The 18,442-nt window shown below is 42.8% G+C and overlaps 1 protein-coding gene across 5 annotated transcripts; it reads right to left on the reverse strand.

Annotated features, from left to right (window-relative positions):
* Nucleotides 1-649: 649 nt before the first annotated feature.
* med25 (mediator complex subunit 25) lies at nt 650-18,057 on the reverse strand. 5 transcript variants are annotated; one of them, XM_068579380.1, is made up of 20 exons: nt 17,915-18,057; nt 16,571-16,696; nt 16,427-16,472; nt 16,181-16,305; nt 15,956-16,054; nt 14,789-14,909; nt 14,478-14,634; nt 13,826-13,944; nt 13,613-13,688; nt 13,215-13,468; nt 11,550-11,651; nt 8,560-8,642; nt 8,420-8,477; nt 8,225-8,332; nt 7,470-7,646; nt 4,296-4,406; nt 4,034-4,105; nt 2,975-3,145; nt 2,744-2,864; nt 650-1,289 (listed from the first exon to the last, which is right to left on the reverse strand). In XM_068579380.1, exons 2-20 carry the CDS (start codon nt 16,690-16,692, stop codon nt 1,186-1,188), a joined length of 2,226 nt encoding a protein of 741 aa, XP_068435481.1. In that variant the 5' UTR covers nt 16,693-16,696; nt 17,915-18,057; the 3' UTR covers nt 650-1,185. The 5 variants fall into 5 exon arrangements, with proteins under 5 accessions (XP_068435481.1, XP_068435480.1, XP_068435478.1 ...); XM_068579379.1 differs by having other exon boundaries at nt 651-1,289; nt 4,296-4,403; nt 8,560-8,645; XM_068579377.1 differs by having other exon boundaries at nt 651-1,289; nt 8,560-8,645.
* Between the last annotated feature and the right edge of the window lie 385 nt (nt 18,058-18,442).

An 18,442-nucleotide genomic window follows, 5' to 3' on the forward strand; every position in this document is an offset into this window, starting at 1 on the left:
CGAGGAAAAGCTCAGAAACAAGAACCCACTGTCACGGTATCTTAGCAACCGTCTCTGTCTCCCAGGTGACAGGGACTGACATCACTTCCTGTTGGTGAGTGTGTATCTGTGTGTACACAGTGTCCAAGTGTTTTTAAAAAAAAAAAAAAAAAAGAAAAAGGCAGCCGATGCAAGTGTAGTTAACGTACGTGTGCGGCCGAGCTAAAGTTCACGTGCGCTCCTCTTCTCCGTGCACACTCACGACTCGGCGCCGCAGCTCCTGCACACGTCGGTTACAGCGAGACGTGACAGGACGGCGCTCTGCTGGTGCGCAGGATTTTTTGAAAACTGGCGTTGCATTGTGTTTGTGCATTTCAAAAAGCAGACCGGGGGCATGTATGTGGAGCCGGCGCTTGTGCGCATGCGGTCAGCCTGATTGTACGCTATGCCAAAGGAAACATGGCCAACTGATGCCATCTGGTAGGACTACTTGGCACGGGGGGGACTCTCTATGGTTCCACGACATATTGGAGTAGTTAAAATTAACACTGTGACACTATTTGGCAGAAAAATACACTGAACTATCTATTACTGTGTCTATTTCAGTCCCCCTCTCTCATCCCTACGTTCACACAGGAGACGCAGGACCGAGGAGACTCTGGCTGGCCATCAACAGCAAAACCTCTTCAGAATGAAGACGACTTCTTCAGTGATGTATAGTCCATCATTTTATTTGTGTCCTCATAAAACAACTTTATCAATAGTAAAACAGAAAAAAAAAAATCTAAAAGAAAAAAAGGTAAAATCTTAATTAAAAAAAAGGTAAAGAATTACAATATTTCTCATTTCAGTGATAAAATTCTAAACAAAAAACACATAGAAAAGTAGAGTTTCCAGAGGCATAATTTACTGTTTCCGCTGGTTTGGCTTCATCCAGTGAGTAGCACGGAGGATTAGCGCGCCGTCGGTTTGACCACTTACATGAAAAACTAATGCTCGCATTGTCTGCCCCTAATTAACTTCAGCGGCTCAGTCCCGTTAAAAAAAAAAGGAAGCGGAGAAAAAAAATAAATTGTGATTTTTTTTCCTTAATTATGTAGAACATTTGTAGCAATAAAGCAACAGAGCGGATGCATGTGTCCAAAACGGCAAGTGGCTGCTGAGATTCAACTAAAAAATCCAGTTCCTGAATCCACAAAAGCTGGATCAGATAAGGTCCATGAGGATTTCATCCTCCATGACGCTGGAGACCTGGGTCATCCCCGGCTGAGGGACCGCGCCTCGCTGACCTCCAGACATCAGCATCTGACCTGCAAACCGGTTTGAGACGTTTGGGAGGAGAGAGAGACATTTAAATTAGGCATTCTCTTCACTACTTCAGAAATGACACTTTCTATAGGGACACTTTAAAGTATTGAGTACTTATGAATGAATACTTTACCCACAAAATGACAGTTTGTATATCAATTACTCACACTGCTTTGAATGCTTGAATAAAATGTATTTTCCTCACAAACTCCCACAGTGAATGGAGAATAAAAAAGCATGATTTGCAGTAAATGTGGGCCGTTAGTATTGTTCTGCGTTGAGTTTCTGAACGTATATGTTTTGGTATAGTTTTGCGGTTGTTAAACTCCGCCCACATTTACTTAAATTCATCAACACTTTTCTCAGTTTTCTTGATACTTCGCTCACTGTGGAGTTTCCCTAAAGAATTCAAGGTAACACCGGGTGAGTAATCCCATTATTCCCTGAATGAAGCATATAGTAAATTAGTTTCTCCCGTGCAGCCATCTGTTTTCAATCACTTGCTAGGAAAGTCAACTGAGAGGCATCTGAGATTTGATTGACGTGGGTAAACATTGAGGTCTTCACCGTCGTGTACTGTATAGTGATTTTAGATGTCGACGCCGTGCATAAACAGACCGTACCGGCTCAAAGCTCAGACATCTGGGACTTCTAAGTCAACAATGAGACCGACGTATTCGTGTACTATGTTGTCATAAAATCAAACCTGAACAACGAACAATGAGCAAAGAAAGAGTAGAATAATGTAGATGTGGCTGTTTATAATAACTTAAAGTGCAAAGCCTCTGTGTTGAGAGAGCGAGCTGAGAAAGATTTTAAATACACTATTGTTAATTGTTGTTTTTTTTGGAGGAAACGCTGTGGGAGTCACCTGTGAAAATACGAAGGGCAACCAATGACGGATAAGAGACCCGGGAAAACCAATGTGGCTGTAACTCATCTTCAGTGCACAGCACCAAAGTCTGGCCACCAAAAGGATATTAATCTTTTAGCAATGGATATCTTCAAAGTTGGAGCTTCAAATCAATATCTAAATGCAGCAGAAGTTCTGCAAACCATTTCAATCAATGCACAAAAATGAAGTAAGTTTTGACAATTACAGTTTGGGCAGCGTGCACACTGGGATGGAATATCTAACTCAAGCTAGCCGGCGAGTTGAATTTGATTAGATACAGATGGCTGCGTGGGAAATCGGATAAAAATACTAAAATAGAGAAACTGCATGTTGCCTGTAGTAATGTAAAATTGGCATGAAGTGTAGTAAATGGGATAAAAATAACCATAATAACTCCTTTTCTACATTTTACTTTGGATGCCTGATTAAAAACTTGCTCAATTTCAACATGAGTTTTTGAAGTTGCTTTGGAATATTTTTGGATATCAACCTAAAATGTCCCGTCCAACTGGGTCACATGTTTCTGAACTCTTTCCACCATTGTGGGGGGTGCTTGCTGACCTCCCAAGGGCTGCCTCCACTGGCCCTGCATTTGAGGCCCCCCTCCTGGTGCCGGATGGACCAACTGCTGCCCTAAACCCTGGTGGGACATCATGCCCGACATGTGAGACACGCCACCCTGCTGCACGGGCACAAAAGACAGAGGAGACACGTTAAAATCTCAGACTTCCAGAAGAGCAGTTCCTTTACGAGACGTTTACAAATTCACTCAGCCATTTGTCGCACTCTTACTGGCTGCTGTTGACTGAGAAGAAGACTGCGAAGCTGTGGATTGGCTCCTGGGTTTGAGAGGCGGAGTATAGGACCCTGGGGCTGGGCTTGTCCGCCTTGTGTGACCTGATTGGGTGGAGCGCCGCCGACCGGCGCCTGTTGATTGGCTGGTCCGACTGCTCTCATCGCCATCTGAAGGACAGTTTGAAAAGTTGTACATCGCATTTTTTTCATATAGGAAAACTAGTTATGGTTAAAAAAAAAATACAGATTCCAAGATCAAAACCTGTAGATTTCAGTTTCACATTACTCGTCAAAGATTTAAAATAAGAAAGAAAAGTAGTTCTGTCCGAAAGAGGGCTTTTTGAATTTTTTTTTAAAAACAATTTTACAAAACGACTTGCATATGTTAATAATTCTTTGTCGGCTTTATATGGAATAGAGGAGTGTTGACCATCTTAAGGCTGGTTGTCTACGATTTGTCAGACGACATTGATGCAGCCTTGGAGGATGAACAGGAAACGTGATGCAGGGTGGAAGTGCACCATCGTGTTGGGAACAGATCGACCTAAGCTGTTGGTTTGGAGCCCGCCACCTCATGCACGAATATACAAATGTCTGCATGCAAGCATGTCGTCGATGAATTATGCTAGAAGTGAAAACATTCCACGGAGACCGGTAGAGTCAATACATGCTGACAGGAAATTAAGTCGTCCTGATGCCGAGCAGCTGGATGGAGAAACAGTGTGTTTGTACATTTAAAAACAGAATATCCACAAAGACTGAAATTGAATTTACCCTCATTCAAAACAAACAGAAAGGCAGCCTACTCTTCATTCATGGTTATTTCTGACAGTATAATAAAAACAAGGGCAGATAAAAGGTCATCGTGTTGGAAAATGTGCATTGTACTGATAAATCCGCTGTGTGCTAATCTACTTGGTTCAATGAAACTTGTCCTTTTGACACCTAGAACTCAATGATGATTGAATACTTTAAACCCCTTACAATATAAATTCAGTATTCGTGGACATTGAGCACATGTTGCTTGTCTGTTGAGAGGCAACCGAAAGGTCTCACCATATTGTTCTGCCTCTGCTGCTCCTCCATCATAGAGACCTGACTAACAGGGGGCATGCCCACCACCACAGACTGGACACAGGACAGAGCAGAGAGAAGAAGGAGGAGTGGGGGGGGGGGGTGTGAAGCAGTGGAAGAGAGGTTTACCAGGAAGGCATGCAGAGATCAGCAAGGGCAGTAAAGGTGTCGACATCGGGCAGCGTGAAAGGGAAACTGAGTGGAAACCAAGGCGGACATGCCGGCATCAAGCGGGTCAATTTACCTGCTGCTGGACGCTGCCATGCGAGACAGGAATGGGGCCGGGGGGCCTGTTGAGGAAGTTCTGGTTGGGGGCGACCTGAACCGGCTGCATCGGCCCGGCGCCGCCTAACTGCTGCGGAAAAAGCGGAGAGAAATTGAAACGTTGATTGTTTAATTTTTATTTATTTTTTTCCCTTCCCTGACGGTGACATACGGAACATTTCAACACCTTCATGTCGAGACGCAGTCTGCGCACGCCTCGCGCTCTCCTCTGTACTCATTAACACCTTACAGCTGCCCAGCAGTACAAACACCTCGTTTGGGTTCAGGACTGAAGGGAACTGAGGCTAAACGCTTTGCTCAAGAGCACCACAACAGTCAAGGTAGCGGAGAGCATCAAGGTCACTGTGAAGAGTATAGATATCTATTAACAAGCCATTTGCAAATTCGATGTGTATATTCTTGCTCTTACTGTACATGTTTACTTAAAAAATAGATTGAGGACAAAATCAGTGTTTTCTTGTTTTATACATCATGGTCTTGTATTGTCATAATCCCTAATCTGTGCTTTTACACGACACGTTTAACACACTTGTTGGACTGAAACCAATAGTGACTTTGTTCACGATTGTTCATGAAAAAACTAATGAAAAAAAACAACATGGATGCAATGGTACACCGGTGGAGACTTAAACTTCAAGCACCACCTGCGGAGGTGTTTGCTGCTTCGGATTTCACAATTTAAAACAAAACTGAAACTTCATGACTAACACCGTCAGCAGAAACTGGAGTGGAAAAAAACAACGATACAACATCCATCCTGAGTTGAGCGCAGAGGAAAGAGAAAGGAAGCAACAGACCCATCAACAGACTCTGCAAACACACCTGCAAACTCGAACATTTAGGACGTACTTCTCCGACCACTCTAGAAGGTATACTGAGCCCATTTCATTTGCGCAATTATGTATTAAATGTGCAATATGAAGGCTGATAACTGCTTAAAAATGCACCATTTGAAACAGGCAGCACTTAGCGGTGCAGGTGCTGCTTCTACACTGGAGGAGAGACGAGCAGGAACGAGGGGCGTTTCATCGCTCCTTTAAGCACAAATTATTAACTACAGACTCAGGAAAAAAAAAATGAAAAAGAAAAAGCCCTCTACCCATCCATCTCACTGAATCTGAGCAAATCACCCTGGGATTTAGCTAATGTGTGTTATCTGACCAACAATAACCGCTCCAGGTCTTTTGAGGGAACCAACAAAACCACTGCCTCCTCCTCCTTCTACTCCTCCTCTTCATCTCTCCTCTTGTGTGCGATAACTCTTCTGTCTTTAACCCAGAAACATGAACATCTTGGGTCACATTTTTTGGGCCCGCGTCACTTTTCAGGGAGGAATATAAAATGTTATCTCGCTGTAAACAGAACAAACTGGTTCCTGAATACCTTTTGAGCGTTTTGCACAGAGAAACCCGAGCTAACTGGAAATTTTGATTATGTTAAGATTGCTGTAGCCACTCCCCATCAGCAATGCAGCACTGAATATGTGATAATACACAAGAGCCAGAAAAAAAAAATGCTTCATTACATTTTCATGTCTTCTGCCTCCTCTAAATGCCCCGACGTTCAGACACACGTGGCTTCAAGTAACATATAGGGCTCAAGCGCCTAAACAAATGCATTAAATTAGGAGGGTGAGTAAACAAGAGGCCTCACTGCTGATGAGAGCAGACTGCGAGGACAAAAAGGAATCTAACTCATGTAAACCAAGACGGCCAGCTTCATTTTTAAATGGAGACTTGGTGCTTCTCTGTGATTGGATGCTGCATTGTTTCATCCCTCCTCACTGGATGCAATAAGCTGGAGTGGAGCCCTGTGATGGAAAAGACAGCTAATCCAGAGGACACATTTTAAATCACCCTGTCTGCTGGGATGAGGATGAGCAGAGAGGGAAAGTGAAATCTCCATGTCATGTGGACCAGGCAGCAACATTTGTAACCTGTAATGAACTCGGAGACAAGAAGTGGTCTACCTTTAGCAGCGAGGCTGGGATAAGGGGCCTTGTCTCCTTCCCTTGTCCTGTCCCTAAAGACTGGCGTACACACACACACACACACTGCCGGTGCATCGCCTCTCCTAGCGCATCTCATTTCATGTTCACATCAGCCTCAAGTTAAAAAACATATCTCCCAGAGTTGTGCTTTGTTTGAAGCTGAATCTTTCCACGTTGTCAAACTATAGCAGAGGACGGAGCAACCAGTGTGCATATTGTGTTTTTATGAAGTCGTCAACTGACGACATCACAGGAAGGTATGTTTTAACTGCACAGGCACTTTAAAACAAGACTAATTATTCTTTTTATTATTCACGAAGCTGCTAATTATTTCCGAGATTAATGAAAATTGAAAAAAAGCCCATCAAATTGCTTGTTTTTAAACCAGCAAATTGTTAAGTTTAACACAAAATCTCACATTCAAGAAGACGAAAGCAGCATATTTCTGACAATGACTGAAAAAAAAAACTGCTTACAAGAATTACATACATTTTTTCTAATTGTCAAATCAACTAATCATTTCAGCTCTAAATATGACAAATCCATTAACACTTTTCAGTGGCAGAACATGGAAAGTGCCTCATACGACAGTAAATGTGTCATGTATCGTGTTTATATGATAATATAATATATAATTATCATGTTGTGAATGTATGTAAGCTTTAAATTGTTCGAGGTGCTATAAAAACAGCTGGTATTTAGCTGTACAGGTGCCCTTAATAAAGAATAAACACTATAGACACTGTTGCTCCAAATGCATGTTAACACAGTGCAGAAACAATAAACACTGTACAGTGTTAAAGAGACAATTCTACTTGAACGGATTCAATATAAAGAACGCAGACTGTATATATTGGGCCTACATTACTCTCACTTAAGCAGAGACGATGACGCGGCAGAGCAACAGAAATGTAGCTCACGCTAGCCCCATTAGCCTCGACGAGGCCGCTGTGAAGATACTGGAAATGAGATGTCAATAACAATGCACCTTAATGCTGTAAACAATGCACCTCAATTCCCTGGTGCTCCTCAATGATGCCTCCTCGTTATCACCTCTTTTTGGCCTCTCCGCTCCTCACTGAAGCCTTCCTCTCTTCCCACCGCCTCCTGCCTCCTCCCCCCCACCCGGCTATCACCACTCACCGCTCTGTGCTGCTGGACCTGCTTGTGGTTGGTGATGACTTGCCGGATGCCGTTGACGAAGCCGCTCTGGTCGTTGGGGATGAGGCCCATGAATATCCTCTTCTTGGACGAGTAGAGCAGCATCAGCACCCGCACTTCACAGGGCGACGTCGTGTGGGGGAAGTGGACGCAGCCGGCCTGCAGGCGGGGGGGGGGTCAAAGGGCAGATTAGAGACCATGACGCGGGACACCGTCAGAATTATGGGATGTGCTCGGGGCTTGAGCTCCTTTGCCCAATCAAACATATCAGATTTTGTAAATTGCAAATGGTATTAACTTAACTTGTACTGTGGATTCACTGGTTTGTAAATCACATCCAGGCAAAGCTGGACTGAATACTATTAATGCCTCTGCTATTCCTCAATGGAATTACTTCATTAACAACGCACAACCTGATACACCTCCATCATTATGCTTCTGGAACTGGATCTAAACTAAAAGGTTTTTTGACTGAACTGATGGCAGTGCATGTTTTAAATCATCAATCTGGCTGGAAAGTGACTAAATGTATGGCCTGGAACCCCCTCTAGAGTCGTTACGGCAACACTGCAACACAGCTTCATGTTCGGTCCAACTACTGGACAGAAGTAGGACCTGCACTCAGCTGCCACTCATGGAAAATGTATTGAGGTACACTGAATGATGGATAAGATCGGGGACATGGAGGGAGCACGCATCATTTTTAATCTCAGGAAATAGAGTGCTCGAAAACTCACGAAGCCATTGGCCATAATGCGGTACAAGCCTTTCAGCGACTCCACGTCTTTGTTGGTGAAGAGAAACTGAACCATCCGAGAGTTCCTGAAGAGGTGACCTAAGGTTGTCTGAAAAGACGGGGCTTCGTTATGCATCATTCATAAAGAGCATATTCACAAACTTCAAAAAAAATAAATTAAAAAAAATGGTCTCACCAGTAGTTGCTGTGGAATCAGTTGCATGATGAGCTTTTGTGGCCACTGGTCTGTGTTTCTGTTTGGAGACACAATGGCAGCGGTAAACGGTGTGCACCAGACGTTGAGACAAAGTCCAGAGTGATTGATTGTCTACTCACAGGTTTTCCCCTTGGTTAACGTGCACTTGACATGGCAGAGAACGCGTTAGTTTGGTGGTTGAATCCATCGAAGAGGCTTTAGGCTTCTGCAGGAAAGGGGGGGGGCGGCAGTGAGGAGTGACAAACGGAGGAGGAGAGTTAGACCGTGAGCCAGAAGAACTCCTTCAAGTAATCTTTTAAATACTGCCCTGAGACCAAACCAACATGAGAAAAAAACAAAGCTGTCAGAGCCAACGTACTTCCAACTCAACAAGGTCAACAAAGTACATCCCATCATTGAAAATGAAGCAGAAATCCTGATTGTGTTTCATTTTTTATTAAAGTTTGTTCTCCTTAAAAAGGTCCAGTAGCGATGTCACGCTATGCTGCTGGTCTACAGGTGGCAGTGTGGGGCCCCTTTTAGATAAGCATACATATGAAAAACTAATTACTGCAGGTACCTTTCACACATTTAAATGCTTTTAGAGGAGTCACACCTCCAGCTTCTTAACTTAAAAAAGAAAAGATTGGTGCGTTCTAACTGACTTAACTGTCCTCGAGAAAGTCTTCAGCCAAAATACTAAAACAGAGACTCCAAATGAAATGAGGATTTTCTACCTTTTTTGTGAATTTGGCAAATGCTTATAACTGCAGAGGTACTGCCTAGTTATGGAGTGCACGTGTTTCTGTGGTGATACTCGGTTTGCCTTCTTTCTGTCTCTTTCTGGAGAAGCTTTGGAACAACTGCTGGGGACACGAGGGAAGATGAAGGACAAGCTGGGGATTACATCTTCCAGACGACCTTGGAGAAGTTTGGAGAATACTGCTGAGGAGAAGAACACGTGGGCTGCCCAGCTCTCCCTTTTGTCCCCCCCCTCCTCCTCCCATTAGGACAAGCAATTAAAAAACGGACCGATGGATGGACTTTTCAAAAGATCTGCAGATAACCTGTTCCTTAACAGCGTGTCAGGAACGAAAGACATAAAGAACTACTTTCTAAGTGCATCAATGCTGCGATCCCACTGGGAAAAGCGCCAGCACACTCCGTCTTCCGAGCATCAATGAAGGATCAATGACCAATCAATCACACATTAGTCAGGCCCACTGTATCCCTGTGCTGTCCATTGCCAATGCATTGTGCGGGGCTCCCTCTGCAGACAAATGGCTTATCCATTTCAGGGACACTGGGATGTGAACAGTAACAAAAACAATCATCTTCAAAATCGCATCTACCTAAATTAGTGGCGGATTAAAGAAATAATGCGAGCGGAACCATTCTGGAAATTTAGCCCACGTTTTAGAAAAATAAAGCTTTTGGGAATTCAGAGATTAAAATTTCGCCAAAACGGGAGAACCATATTGATATTGCTGTGCTCAGAGCAAACTCCAGCCAAGTGTGCTGGCATCCCTTGTAAGAGTTTCTTTTTTTTTCTTTTTTATCAACAGCCATTTCTTCAAACGAGTTTTAGTGTCTGTGGTGTAATTCTCCTCAACATTACAGATTACTCCACCGCAGAATCACTTACAGAGCTGAACGCCTAATGAGTGAGCTGGAGGAGGAAGTAGCGGATTAAGAGCAATGCTTCATGCTCCTGATCTGCGCTCCGGTTGCTCGCGTCTGTAACACGCTCACAGGCGAGATTCAGAGTTTCCTGAGCTTCCCACTCAGATTCCTGTCCATTTAACAGACTTAGAGTATTTTGATGAAGGAGAACGACACCGTAGTCGATGGAGGCGATTGATTCGGGTCTGTCCACAAACACTCGAAGGCCTCACGAGTGTCGCATTAAAGCCATTAACATCCATTTTCCTTACTCGGCACTGCAACCTAAACTGATTTGACCTTGAGCTAAAGCACTAGTAGTGAGACAAAAATAATATGCAATTAATCTTACTGTAATGAGACGCTGTTATTAGGACTCACAACTGTATGTTGGGAGGGCAATGGCTCCCAATTCCAGTTCTCACAGCTGGGATATAACACAGATAACTAAAACAACAGTTAAATATATTGATTATTTTCTTACTGGGAGTTGAACCATAGCACTCTCATATGTTCGATGGAAATGAAAAGGGAGCCGGCAGCTAGTTAGTTTAGCATATAAACTGTAAAAAGGTGTGAAACGGCTCACTCTGTTCAAAGGGAACAAAATCCACCGACCAGGACTTCTTACAAGCTCACTAATTAAAACACGGTCTCTCGTTCCTCGAGTCATGATGCCACAGTGAGCTCGCCAGCAACCGGCTCAGACTCAAGCTGGCCAAGAAAAACTCCTGCACATAATCCTCCACAACTTGTTAAAAAAAATATAATAATAAAAGAAAGAAACCCCCCCATATTTTTCTTTTAAAGCATACAAAAAAGTTGATTTTGTACATTGAACAAAAAGAGCTAGAACACGTTTGTAATGTGTGATTTTGTTGTGTTTGCTAACAAAAGCTAACCGGCGGCAGCTTCGTATTTACAGACTTAAGATCGGTATCAATCTTTCTCTCCCAGCAAGAAGACAAATAAAGACACTTTTTAAAATGTTGAAGTTTTCCTTTTCCTCACATCGGTCCCCTTTACTGGCAGACTAAAGTTTGGGACCACTGAATTACGAGGGCTTCAGCTCAGTCAGAACTTCAGCAGCGTTTTAACACTACGAACCACTTAATGTTCAGTTGTGCCATCAGTGACTAAAGTGCAGGGATTGATCTGAACAACCCTTTCTCTAAAATGCTTATAATAAGGTTTGTACTGTGGTTCAAGGCCCGGCTCCTGTAGCCCATGTCGATGTGTCCTTGAGCAAGACACTTAACCCCAAATTGCTCCCCGTTGCTGTGTCTACGGTCTATCGAACAAAAGTAAGTCGCTTTGGATAAAAGCGTCAGCTAAATGGAATGTAATGTAAAGTGCATGGATTTATCTGAACAACTCTCCCTATAAAATGTTTATAATATTGCTTTATTTTACAGATGTACTTTCTGGGCACCAGCTATTTTAAATCAGATCTTTTACAAGGCATTACCTCTTGCCACTCCAGGACACCGGTCCATGCTACAATCTTATTCGCCACACCTGGCTGCTGTCCAATTGAATTTGCATTCCCCGGAGCTCCAGACACACCAGGCTGTCAAGAAAATAGAAGAGGGGAGGGCGTCACATATAGTAGACGTACAGTTTGATCCCTTTACCAGTCACAAATACAGCTGTATTCGTCAAGTCAAAGGAAATAAAGACACTGACTAAGTAGATGATTTCAATGAAGTGATTAATAGAAAGTATGTCATTCTGTACAGCTGATGAATCATTAAATATTAGATTTGGCCCATTTTAGACTGTTTAGAGAGATTCACAAGTATACTGTAGTAGTAAGACGAATTAATGAATGAATTGTAAAACAGTGGAGAAACAATACTGGATGTAGTCACAATGATTTTTTCGGGGAAAAGGGAACATCTTCTGGGTTTGATCCCATAGTAGTACAAACATTTAAAATTCATTTTGATATTTAGACATCAGACAGAGTGTTAGTCTGCAAACTCAGCTCTAGGCGGCTGGCAGCACAGCATCAGACTTAAGTCTCGGGTCTCTGATATCTAACACGAGCAGGGCCACTTACATTTCAAAATATTAATACGATTTAAACATTGATAGTGTTTACGAGGGGTTGGGAATACCGAATCAAGTCTTCAGCTGAGTGCTTTGAGTTATTTAAACAGAATGTTGCCTATGATTCACTTGCGTCAAACCTTATGAAATACAATTCAATACAACGCTCACAGCAAACATCTCACATGTACGGCTCCCGTCACCAACCAGAGGCTCGCAGAGCTGAATAGTTTGAAGGAACGCTGACATATAAATCTATATCAACATTTGAATGCTGCGCTGCTTTTTTTTCTTCGCATTTCTATTCATTCTGTTAAAAGCTGGTCTTTCTGCACAGTTGCAGATAAAGATTAGGAGAAACTAATATTGTTGGCGTTACAGCATTTGGAGAATTATAATCTAGTTGTGGCTGCTATTTTGAAATTTCAACATGGTGTCATGTGATGGAGCTTGAGTAAAATATTTAGAGCAAGACAAGATGAATATGTGCATGATATAATTTGAATTTACAAAGTGAAGAAGAGATACAACAATACCTTGGCTGGGATTTTAAACCTATATCAAACCCTAAAGACCATTAGTATTATTCCTAAAACGTCAGAATGCAGTAGATAAAAAAGGTGCCAAAGTCCCCCGATAGCTCTTTCCCACTACAGGAGCTTATTGGCCCGTGATCTGGGGCTTCGCCTGACCTGAATCCATTGTGTGTGTTTTTTAGTGTGTTTACAAACAGAACGTGTTGGACAAACATCAATGAAAAGGTGCGTCTTGAATTTACATAATAAGGCTGCAAGGCATGCATTCTTCAGAACATGTCCTGCATTATTACAGTTGGACTAGTGTTAAATGAGAAGATTAATACCACTTCTTTACGTTTCAAATTAAAATGAAGCTACAGCCAGCAGCCAGTTAGCTTAGCACAACGACTGCAGGCCGGGTGAAACAGCTGGCCGTCGGCACCTCTAAAGCTCGCTGATTAAATCTCAAGTACACAATGGTTATGTGTTTTTTAAGACCCTGTAGTGGAAAACACCCATAAAAACAACAATAAAACTGGTGGTATGGGTATTATATAACTTACCATGTTAGGCTGTACTGAAGGCACCGTGGGCTGATTCACAGTGGTCGGTTGCTGAGGTGGCATCTGCGGCTGCTGATTTGGATTTGGTACTGGCTGTACTGGGGGTGGGACTGGCTGATTGGGAGGAACTGGTAGCGGCATTATGGGCGACGTAGTGACGGTTGCAATGTTGGGCTGATTCATCTTCACTCCAGCAACTGATGGGAGCGTTGACTGACTGCTAAATGGAGGACCCTGATTGACCATTCCCGGGACTGGAGGAGGCAGCGGGAACACAACATGTTTAAAGAAAACAGAGAGAAAAAGACAGTCACACGTACAGCATGCAGACAGAAACAACTAAAAGCGTGGGTAAAAAGTGTTCCCAAAAAGGCCCACAGAGCCCACTGGTAACTCACAGCGACTCTTCTGGTTGTTGGCTGCCTCCACAGCCATCTGCGCCGCCACCTGAGCAGCAGTCATCTGGGCTGTATTCTGTCAGCAAGCAGATTAAAGGAAGACAATGCTAGGTAGTAGTTTGACGGAAGGAACATAAACACCACTGTCTGAAACTGAGCCAAAAAGCAGACGGCAGGAATTAGCCTTACGCTGTGTGGCCGTGTGCCCATTACCTGATAAGGGTGGGCTGTGTTCATGGGTGGAGGGGGTTGTGAAGCTCCACCAAGAGGCTGATTGACAGGCAGTGGCTGAAGAGGCAGGACAGGCTTGAGCGGCCCAGGACCCGAGGAAACTGGAGACAGACCGTGGGATGAGCTTAAGAGTTTTTACACAGTTCTGAGATGTGAACTTAAGAATGCTCCCAATGTTGGAGTAAAATGGTGCTTTGCTGAAAGTGACAGAGACAAAGACACATTTAGCAAGGAACTCCTGCCTACTCACAGACAGTTGTAGGAGTAACCCTTTGGAATAGCTTGAGCCAACTAAAGAATGACTTCACGTGAAGCATGACATCACCTTTTGCTGCAGTTAACACACGTGAAATTAGCTACTACTGTATTACGACCATATTAGTCAGGATGATATTACAGGAAAAAAAATCTTTAAACCGCACTGGAGGCTGGAGGAAAGTCTGCTACTGGTAGAGAAGTACCTCAGAGAAAATGCATAATAAAAAAAAACTCGAATTAAACCACAAAGGAAAGCACAGACAAAAAAGGTGCACAGACGGAGATAACAAACAAGCTATTTTAATCAGGGACATTTTGTAGGGATTAATAAAGATGGCCCCATCGCAACGAACGTGTGTTAAATGTGGTTTCTCACCAGGAAGCGAGATGCCTCTGACGAGGACCATGTGGAAGGGGTCCTGACTGTAGTCTGGATGGGGTTCAACGGCGCCGCTTACTGGAGACGCCCGCTCAAACAAAGACCGCAGAGCAGGCAGTTTCCGAGGAGCCACCACAGAGAAGTGAATTCCTCTCTGAGAGATATGAAAATGAAACGTATTACATTTTTACCTCACCCTATGAAGTTACTCAAATACAAACATCACTGATTCATGACGAAAATATTGAGGCACATTAAGTTTGTCAGACACAACAAGTACCTAATGGAGACAGTATAAGTGGACTCACGTCTCTGATGATTTTGACTAAGTTGTCTGCTGTGCAGCCGGTGTAGCTGACACTCTCCACGGCAGGAAGCAGGTACGGGGGTGAGTTACACAGAAGCACACACACCTTGTGGGTTTGACCTCTGGTAAATGTAGAAAAAGAGAAAAAACATTGTTTAGATTTTTTTTAAACACCTGAATTCAATGTAAGGACTAGGAGGTCATTTCCCTGGCCTTTAAACAAGCCGACGTCATCAGTGAAACACTCGGTTGTGGCGATTGCTCAATATCTGCTTGTATTTGTTCATGGTTTTCTTGCCCTTAGGTCAACATCAAACAAGAAGACAAAATAAATTATGACAATACTTTTTCATAAACAAGGTTCTGTTACCTTAATCGCATACACAGATTTCAAAACTTTGATATGATTTAGACCCAATTCAAACGCAGAAATCATTTCAGTAATAGAAAAACGGGTTGTCGGGGTGTTCCACAATAAGATCAAACAACTTATCCAGTTCACTATTAAATATGGCACAGCTTATTATGTTTATTCTGCATGGAATCAATGTAATTTAGGAAAGGTCATAAACTCTGACTAAGGGATATCTGTGAAGGCTCCCCATTAGACAGTGGTACTGGATTAAGAAATGGTATCAGGACAATGTCTGTGTTATAATATGTCATTTACATTTCATGTAATCCTGTTCATATTATCCTTGAGACTTGAGAAGTCTTAACGGAGGAGGGGGGATTATGTTACGCTTTATATGCAACAAGCATGACGGGGGGATCCATGAATTTTGGATTACACTATTCATTCATTGAAAACATATATCAAAGTTCACTAATCATAAACCAAGGAAGAGAACATATTTATAGATCATATTGACAAAGAGTGTAGCGACCTCCAAAGAGTGTGCAGCCCGTGTGTGTGTGTGTGTGGGTGTGTGTCAAACTCAGTTCTGTACTCTGCAGACGAGGGGCTCATTTATTTGTCATAAAGAAACTCATGCAGAGAAAGACCGACTCTGAAAGCTTATTCCACTCCATGACCAAACAGGATACGCATCCAAGCTGGAATATATTAAGCGTGAAACACTTATTAAGGGAGCAATGCTTGCTAATGATCCTTCCATTGGTGGGCAGAGATTGTACTTTGAAAATGTGTGGACAGTTCCATACTTACATTTGCTCCCTCATCTTCTTGAAGTCATCAAAGAGCTGCAAGGCCACCGAGAGTCCCTCAGCAATTAGACTACAGCTTTCTGCTCCACCTCCCATGAACCTGCGTGGAACAAAAATAGGGTCATATAGAAGATTTGCAAAATAATGTATGACGAAATAAAGCAATGAGAAACCGACTAACATTGTCAACTTTGTAATAGTCAAGAAAATAATTTAAATTAGTTACTGGATGCTGTCGATCCACGACACAAACTCAAAGGCAGAGCTAGTCGGTGCGTGACACTGGACATATGACTCCGGCGCACAGTCTACTGTGTTGAACACCACGAGGCCGTACTGTGTCCCTCCATACTAGAAGGACAAAGGAAACACAGGAATATGTACATCAGAAATATTAGCAGACGCTTTGCTAAGATTCATCTTCTGAAACCATTGACAAAGAATATGCATTAAAATATTTAAAAACACTCACATCTCCACCAAAATCTGTTTCTGCTGGGGGACCTCCATTAAAATATCTAGGGTAAATAAAATAAAAAGTAAGACTGATGCATTTATAACAACATTAGCAATGAAGGATTAACTTCGCAAAGGAGGGGTGCCTCAATGTACTTACTCAATGGCTGGCAGTATATAATTTTTCCTTAGAGATTCAAAGTAGGGTCCAAGGTTTGCCGTCCCTTCAATGACAAAAACCACATCGGACACTTTGGTCGGAGGCTTCGTGGACGGCTCCATGAACCTGTCACCATGAAGAGAGGACAGAATGAACATGTTTGTGCACGTCTAAATGAGAGACTCCGTGGTAGAGCAGAAAATATATTATTAGGGCGTTTCCACTGTAAGAAATGTATCTGCGTTTCAACTGTAAGCACTAGGGACTGTATGTATGTTCTGGATTTAAACTCCAACGCAAAGTAATACAATTACAAGGAGAGATGAACTAGTTTACAAGCATCCATACTAGCACAATGAATAAATGTATTCTAGCACAATGTATACATTTATTCTAGTGAAATCCTTAAATTCATACTTTTCATGCAATAATTACATTCATACAAGTGAAATGATTAAATTCATACTAGTACAATTAACACATGTATTATAGCTCACTAATTGCATGCATACCAATGAAATAATCACATTTATTCTCGTGCAATAATTGCATTTATACAAGTGAAATGATTACATTCATCCTAGTGCAATAATTGCATGTATTATTGTGAGATAATTACATTCATACTAGTGAGTGCCTAATGTAAAATTGTGTTGCGTTATATATTTTACTTGTCATTTGTTGTTGGTTTTGTGTGTTGTTGTTTATCTTGTGTCATTTACTGGCACTGATCAGGAGTATCGCTCATTGTATTGTATTCTGCCATAACAATAAAAGTCTACCCAATCCATCCAAATCTATCGTTTACGAGTTCATCCCAGAAGGATTTAGCGTCTTTTTGTTAGTTACTTTTCAGAACTTTTAAAGCAAAGCTCGTGTGGACCTCACTGGAGTAAACGGAGGAGAAGCTTGTGTTGAGCCTCTCTCCTCTCTAACTGTAATAAACTGCCTGCCTCTGACAGACACACAAAGTAGTGGGGTCACTGCGCCTCCATCACTGTGACGTCGCGGCTGTCAGACTGAGCGGAGACACGCTCGTAGCACAAAGTGTGAAGCGAGTCTCCTCCCGGCCGCCGCTGTCTGTGAAACGACGTGAAACAACCGGACGGAAGCGGCTCCGGAGAGCCGAAGAGGCGACGCTCAACGGCCGCGCAACGGGTCGCGAGAGGGGCGATAATAGAGATTTTGTTGCCATAGAAACATTAAAAGCCAGAAAACGGACGCGTTGTGCACGCGCGGGCCCTTGGACGTTGGAGCTTATTGTCAGTGAGCGACGGGAGCTACGGTGCTCTCCAGGCGGCCTGAAGTCGCCCAACCTCCGGCTAGAAAGTGACGCGCACTGACCTGGTGGTTCGCGGCTGCCAGTCGACTCGTGGTACCACTCAGCCCCGCACCAGTATAACGGGAAACAAGTTTAAAACTAGCTCCCACTACACAGTATGCTAACGTGAGCCATTTGTTGTATTTTTCACGGAAGTGACAACAAAAACGACCCGCCCACAAAATGTGACGTAGGGATTAGCTTCTTCTTCTGCTATTTTTTTGTGTGTGCATACAACACGTCCTGCGGCGGCGCGCTGCCTCCCACAGTTAACACCCCTAAACCAATATAGATGTATTTTATAAATGCTTTTTATTGTTGTTGGATTGAAAACAATCTTCTTCACCAGCTCTTGTTGTCATGTCACCAATTTCCTACAATGTCGCTAGTAGGGTTCGTTCATCCACATGTCAATATACAGTTTAAAAACATCACATATACACAAGTAATACAGGACACACAAAACAATAAAACATGCCTCAATACGGTTGTCTGATGATTTAATTTTTAGAGGAACCTAAAGACAATGAACAGTGGAGTCTACTATGGAT

This window comes from Clinocottus analis, unplaced genomic scaffold (assembly GCF_023055335.1).
Source record: "Clinocottus analis isolate CAN_PGR_092001 unplaced genomic scaffold, fCliAna1.0.p SCAF_16, whole genome shotgun sequence".
In the NCBI taxonomy this organism is placed as follows: domain Eukaryota; kingdom Metazoa; phylum Chordata; class Actinopteri; order Perciformes; family Cottidae; genus Clinocottus; species Clinocottus analis.